At 35.8% G+C, this 7,700-nt stretch overlaps 1 protein-coding gene and 1 pseudogene across 1 annotated transcript in view; one reads left to right on the top strand and one right to left on the bottom strand.

Moving 5' to 3' along the window:
• Positions 1 to 720: 720 nt before the first annotated feature.
• Positions 721 to 1,497, top strand: LOC112512293 (annotated as a pseudogene).
• Positions 1,498 to 4,384: 2,887 nt separating this feature from the next.
• The window catches only part of LOC112512291 (putative disease resistance protein RGA3), an 11,782-nt gene continuing 8,466 nt past the window's right edge, over positions 4,385 to 7,700 (bottom strand). Inside the window, exon 2 of the mRNA XM_025118170.1 lies at positions 4,385 to 5,571. Coding sequence (XP_024973938.1) covers positions 4,385 to 5,571 — 1,187 coding nt within the window. The remainder of the gene's footprint in view (positions 5,572 to 7,700) is intronic.

Here is a 7,700-nt window from a genome sequence, read left to right as displayed (position 1 = left end):
AGAATATCCAATGCCCACACTTACGCACCATTGGACTCGTTATCGTTTTGAAGATGCAAGTACATGGATTGTCCCGTATCAACATAGATTCAGTGCATATGAAGAATATATAGAGCGTACTCTTACTAGTGAATATGTTGATTTAACATGAAAAATCAAAGTTTTAATTAATAAATTTAATTTATATTTGAAATATRTATTATTAATATTTTATTAATATGTATTATTAATATKTCATTAATATGTATTATTAATATTTTATTAATTAATAATAATATAAAACATGTTAAAAAAGTAAAGGGTTAAAAGTTAAAATATAAAAAAGTTAGGGTTAAAAGTTAAAATATTAAAAGGTTAAAAATGAAAATATTTAACTTTTGTCTTTTTGTTGTCTTTTGTCTTTAGTGTAGGAGGGGGTGGGGATTTTGGGGTAGCAGGGGGTGGGGTTAGAATACCCCTCGGTTTATATAGATACGAATACGATCCAATGTTCAACGAAATTATTCAAAAGAAAGAGAAAGTTATGGATAAGAGGGAAAAAGGTATATTTCATCGGTGACTGTGCATCAGATCAGATGACGAGCGAATTGGGCAATTGGGTGTTCAAACTCATACATATGGAAGAGGTTTTTGGGTTTCGTCTTAACGGGCTGTACAAGTCGTACAATTTATTCGGTTAGTAATATCCGGCTGTTTGGTATGGGCTTATTCGATCAGATCATGGCTGAATCGATCGGCTATAAAACATGTGTCATTTGTATTCGGCCATTAAATTTCCTCAACTACCCCTCTCCCTCAACACTCCATTGTTGCTCCTCCTCCGTCTTCATCTTTCGCCTAAACAGGCCTCACCGTAGTAATGCCCTCTCATCCGAATTCTTTCAAGAATTCCCAGCTGCCCTATCCTCTCTTGACCAAAACCCTAACGTTGTCATCATCTTATCCGCCAAAGGCAATAACTTTTGTGCCGGCATCAATCTCAAAGTGCTAACCTCGCTTACTGCAGACATCCACATTTGTTCGGACCCTGGTCGTTCTATGGAAAGATCCCGCCGGCAGATCAAGTTTATGCAGGATGCTATCACTGCCATCGATAACTGCCGGAAACCCGTCATCTCCGTTGTACAAGGTGCTTGTATTGGTGGAGGTGTTGATATTTTTTTTTATTAACATGGATATCCAATCCGTTTTGGGAGCCGACTAATTCCAGGCAACCACCTGCTTTGCAGATAGTCTGGAGTCCCCGCATTTGAAACTCCGTGGCCACAAAGAAATGTTTGCTACTCCTTGAATTTGAACCTGAGACCTTTTGACACTTTTGACATTTGGAGCCAAACTCAAACCAATGAGACATCACCCTTATGATTGAGGTGTTGATATTATCACTGCCTGTGATATGAGGTTTTGCATGAAGGACACCTACTTTTGCGTGAGGAGGTTGATTTGGCTATACCAACAGATCGGGGATCGCTCTGGAGGTTTTTGATTTCCCTTTGATTTCTTTGTGTAAGGGATGTGGGTCTACTTGTCAAGTATATAAAAGTCTAATAAAAGTAAAATATAGACATGGGATAAAATGGTCATTTTTGACATTCGAACTGTTTATTCAGAATAATAACCGAACAACAACTTATTTGTTAATATACAAACAATTATATCCATGCAGGTTTTAATAGAAAACGAACCGAACAACCCCTGAGTCTGTTTGCATTCGAATGGTTTAGTATTCAGATCAAATCAAAAGATTGGGTCAATTATAAAAAGACAAATTTAATTTTGTTATGAAAACTGATAGAGATTTAAACGAGAACACCCTTATCACTTATGTGAGGTAGACTGTTCATGGGTTGGATGACCCGCTAGACCCGTCCTGTCTGGCCCGCTAGAAATGTAGACTTAGATTACCATTCTCAAAGAAATGGGTGGGTCTGAACTGACTTGTTAAAATTAATGGGCGGACATGGGCAATGAAAAAAAAATTGGACAGGTCAGCCAAACCCATTTATATTTTTATAATAATTAACTTTTATATTAAAGTTTACAAATTAAATTGAAAATTCTTAATACTTATCAATTCCTACTTAATTATGTCTCATGATATAACATTCTTTAAACATCTTAAATTTGAAAATATAATTATCTCAATTGATCAATTCCTTATTATATCATTTAGTCATTTTCTTTATCAATACTTCATATTTAGTGAAACAATTTCTTTCTAAAGTATGTATATTTTTATGTATTTACGTCAAATCTTAAGTTGGAAAAATTGTTATGCATTTTGAATTATTTTACATAACTTGTGATTTTATATAAGTTTTGTTTTCATAAAAATATAATAACATTTTTTAAGTACGTTAAGTTATGAGGAATCCCGACCCTTTTATAGGGTGGGTATGGGTAAGTTTTCAAGCCCGTAAAAACGGGTTTGATTTTATCATATTAGTTCCGTTGGACAAAAAAAAGGTAAAGCCCAACCCAAGCCCGCAAATGATCAACTCTAACGTGAGGGAACCTAATGGTGTGTGGACGACGTGTCCTACAACTTAAGTCACACCAAAGGTCGTGTGCATTTATAATTTAATATCACATGTGATGGCCTTGATAAATTATAATATAACACCAATAACACCCTTATCACATTTGATACATGTGAGGTTGCTTATGTTTGAACGACTTGGCCCGCAACCTAGATCATGCCAAAAGTTGTCCGCGTCTCTGATTTTGCATGACATGTGTATCATATGTGATGAAATAATAGTATCACATGTGATTGTCTACAGTGAAAAGATGTTCTCATGTTTTTGTAAAATGAATGTGTTCTCGTTTGAACCATTCCCTATAGACCTATTCCAATGAATTCGCCAAAATTATAATTTTTTACGAATAGTAAACCAAACCAAACCAAATGCCGTTGGATGAGTTGATGTCGTTGAACCTTAACAAAAGAACACTAAAGTTTCAAAACAAAAACAATAGAAACTTGACGTGAAAAAGGAACTTTTACATGAAAATACAACAAACCGTAACACGGAAGCTCTACACGTGAGGGATGGTGTGGGACGGTTTATGTTCTTTTTTTTTTTATTAACCTAGATATCCAACTCGTTATGCGAGCCGACTAATCTCAGAGCGATCACTTGCTTTGCAAATAGCCCGGAGTCACCGCATTTGAACCTCTGTGGCCACAAGGGGATTTTTATTCCTCCTTGAATTTGAACCTGATACCTCCTAGTACTTTTGACCTTTGAAGCCAAACTCAAACCAATCAGGCACCACTCTTGTGGTTGGTTTATGTGCTTAAGAACCCAAGATAATGACATTATGCTAAAACAATGTAATTACTTAAATTCTGTAAAGTTTCAAGTGCAAAAAAAACAGTCTCACGGGTCTAAAAAAACAAACTGGTCTCACGTGATTCCAAGTCTTTTACTCGATTCAAATATATAACACAAAGTATGAGAGAATAGTAATAAACTAAAAATATAACTTGTATTTTCTAAACCAAACCCAGTATTCAATCAAATATATGAATTTATGTTCTCTAATTATATCATTTTTATTTTATTTTAATGAAAATCAATATGAGATTCTGCTCATGTTTGGTTGGTTTTTCCATTTGGGACAACTTTTACACTCATATCCCTATGTGCACAGACATACAAATGACATTAAACTCCATGATTAAGTAATTACATTGCAGTTTTTGCACCAGATGTCTTGCAACAGTACAGATACCAATCTGAGCCTTTAGTTAACGATATCTGAGTTTTTGGTCTTTTAAGAAGTTTGAGGGTTCAAATCTCACCAAATGTGAAGAAAGTACCGAGTTTATTTGTAGTTTGTTCAATATTTATCTCCTTACAATAATCCTTCCAGACATCATTTATAAGCAAATTAATCCCCCACGTTTTTCAGGTAACCGTGTGTTTCTGGATCAGCTTATATACATCAGGCGACCACTAGTCTCCTGGAGTCATCACAGGTGAACCTCCAATTCCATAACGGCTTTGGTAGCGTCTGATAAGGTTTCATATTGCTGTATTCACTTAGCCTCAAGCCATCAACAACTTCCATAACTTATAGTAACATCAACAACCTGATTAAGCATTGCTGTTACAACAAAAGCACCCAAATAAAGTCATCATGATATGATATACCATGTAATCCCCATCAAAACAACTCTCAAGGCGAAAAACGAACTCGACAAGATGGATGCTCATTTTTTACTGTTTATCCTAGCCAAAACCATAACTACATGCAGTTTTTGCACCAGATGTCTTGCAACCTGTTTCTGTTTCTGTTTTCTCTATGAAGGTCTAATAATGTTTCTCGTTTTCAACTCAAATAGACGATGAACAAGGAGAAGACATACCGTCATCAATCATACATCAAGGTGAGGGATTTGGGAGATGATGGGCCAGTACTTGCCTGTTCCACCGCGACACCTTTTCTCCAATTTCCGGCAATTTCTCACCCTCAAAAACGAAAGTGAAGGAAGTAGTTTCTCTGGTAGATCTCTAAGTTTCGGGCATGACCAAGTTGCAAGTTTTTCAAGGCAAGTGAGGTGTTGTAAGCCCGTTGAAACTGATTCCAAGTCCTCAAAACAATCGATATGTAAAGAAGTTAGAGATGGTGGCACAAGAAAAGATGATGGAGTCGTATTCCTTACATCTTCAAATGAAACCACTCCTGAATTCTGCCCGTATAAACGCAGTTCAACAAGTGAACTTGGAAAATTTTGCACCCCCCACTCGGACATGGGCTTATTTAAACATCCTATTCTTAGGTTTCTTAGATTAGGAGGCCATAACCCACAAGGAAAGGAATAGTCCAGACTTGGACAGTTGTTAATCTTCAGCTCTTCCAAAGATGTGAGACTTGGCAAATGCTCGTGAGGAAATGACTTCAGATTCTTACAACGACGGATCCAAAGAGTCTTTAGGCAAAACAGGGGAAGAAAGCCAAAACCTTTATCTGGAATGGATTCTATGTTATCACAATTCCATATTTCCAATCTGGTGAGATAAACAAAGCATCCTTCAGGAAACGACATCATATCGTCACAACGCCAAACGACAAGAGATTCAAGTGACGACAAGAATTTGTTGAGAAGCCAACTTTTCTCCAGGTTTTCACAACCGTCGATGTGAATAATCTTTATATTGGATGAGAGGTCCAGCATTGTTGGGAAGGTCAAGGATGTCATTGAACCACAATTCCATATCACCAGCCTCTCGATGCTATTCGAACACTTGTAATGCTCAAGTTTCTTGCAACCATAAAGTTCCACTTCTTTAAGAGAAGCCAAGCTAATCCCTAAATGACCCTCTTTCTCTCCCAATGATACCAACATTTCACATCTATCTACTTCCAACTTCTTTAAACTCACAAGGAACTTGCACGCCTTCGATTCTGATCCCCACAAGGGTATCTTGTTCAACTGTGGAGTATCAGTAATATCAAGATGTCGCATGTTTATCAACTTCGCAAAACTGTATGGCAAGCTAGATAACCTATGGCAACCACGAACCAACAATCTCTGTAGATTATAAAGGTCACTAACTTCATCTGGTAAACATGTGATGTCAGTTCGTGAAAAATTGATGTACCGAATATGCTTGAGACTACCAATGGATTGTGGTACCTCTGTGATAGAATGATTTCATAGGTTTAGCACCCTTAGGAAGTGTAGCTGAGGAAGTAATTCTACTAGAACCTTCTTCGATAAGTATAATCTCTGCCTTTTTTATACAGCTTTTCGGAAGCTTCCTCTTCATTTGCAATTGATAATGCCTCGGATCATATTTCAAATGTCGAATATAATACACTAATCTCCGATGAAACTCGTGCTCCTTGAATTTATGTTAAGTATACCAAGTGGATCTACTTCGACACCAACTTTCTATTGGATCATGTTTCAAAAATGCAAGAAGAACTAAAAATAGTTCATCTATGCATAACAATAGTTTTAGTACTCGGTAAGCAAACAATTTTTGTGTAAACATCATTTGCTGGATTAGTTGAAGGTGTTATATATTCTTTACAAACCTCTAGCATTTGAATCCTTTCTTCAAATGTAAGTTATTAAGGTATTCCGCAAGCACGACACATTAATGACATCAACATTAAATCATGAAGATATGTGATGAAGAAGACTACCTCAAATATTTGATTATACAAATAGAAAAAAGAGAGTTTAAACTAAAGCATGAAGGGATACGGGTTCCTAATAGCCTCCAACTCTTTTTGGCAATAAAATGAAATAAAGATGCTAAAATCAATATATGAACTATTTAATTGATTCATAAATTAATATTGGATTCACATATACCATTATAGTTTTACGATGAAAATGAACATCTTTCTCAAGATCGCTTTATGGATTCAAGATAAATGTGATGATTTTGATAACCTAGAATTGCGATATATGATCGAGAAAGAATCGTTAATGAGATCGAGATCGTATATCGTGGAAGAGACTTCCGTTGTTATCATCGACAATGAAAATGAAGTAAATAATACGTTAACGGGATTGAGATCGTGATTGTCGTCTCTTTCTCTAGTTACCATGTTACCCTCCTTTAAAAAAAAATTAATCATTTGATCCATGTAAACCCCGCCAAGAGCTCCAAAATTTAAACACATTGTGCCATCAAACAACCTGGTAAAAAATATTACAAAAACAAACATGACTTGGAATCAAACTCAAGGAGTTATGAACAACCACACAACAATAGAACCGTCTCCTATCAATACTTTCCGACAGTTTTCTTAATGACTTCAAAAAAGCATTTCGCATTTGGGTGGATTGCCAAATAAACCAACTTCAGGAGGAAACCTTCGGAATCTAAAAGGTAAAAGTAACGCACGAAAGAAACCTGCATTTGTTGCTATTTTGCGACTTGTTTTTGGAAACCTTCAATCATGCTTCTTCTACACCCAAGTCTTTGACCAACTCTTGTGAAATGAAAGCCTCACCTGTGTCAACACATCATACATTAAAACTCATGAGTTCAAAGTCTATCTATGAATGTTCTTACATTGTTTGTAATAATCTTTGAAGTAGAAGAAACTGCAAATTATAACTTTGTACGGGAAGGAACTATCATAATTATTTAAAGAAAATACGGTTACGTTTATTTTAGGAACTAAAAGGGACGTAATGCATACAAGTCACACGTTATGACCATAAAATTCATCGTGAAACGGTAAGAAGTGAGCATATAATCTTCTGTTAATGTACATTAATAAAGAAACATGGATGATGGACAAAGAGAGGACGTACACCATTATCAATAGAGGATAATTTATCAACTCATCCTAAATTTAGATCGAATCACAGAAGTGAAGTGAGTATAGGAACACATTTAATTATTTGACAGGGATGCAAACTTATTCCAACGGATTCTCCACAATTATAAATTAGGCAAATGTGAGCAGTAAACTGAACCAAATGATGAGTCAGAACCTTCACATCAGAACACTGAATTTTCAAAGCAAAAGACGTAACCTTCATAGGGAAAACAAAGCAACCACAACATAGAGGTTGTACATAGTGCAGGTGACTTATGTGCGTAACAACCTCAGCAACTAACTCTAGAGATTTACATTATGCTGAAGCACTGTAATCATTTAAGTTATGTTGTCATCCTATACTAACCTTCCATAAACCATTCTTTTGCTAGTCTGTTAATAAG

The sequence above is a fragment of the Cynara cardunculus genome (genome assembly GCF_001531365.2).
Source record: "Cynara cardunculus var. scolymus isolate 2C chromosome LG 5, CcrdV1, whole genome shotgun sequence".
Classification (NCBI taxonomy): domain Eukaryota; kingdom Viridiplantae; phylum Streptophyta; class Magnoliopsida; order Asterales; family Asteraceae; genus Cynara; species Cynara cardunculus.
Note: the sequence above shows the minus strand (reverse complement) of the source record. Positions and strands in the feature narration are given on the sequence as shown.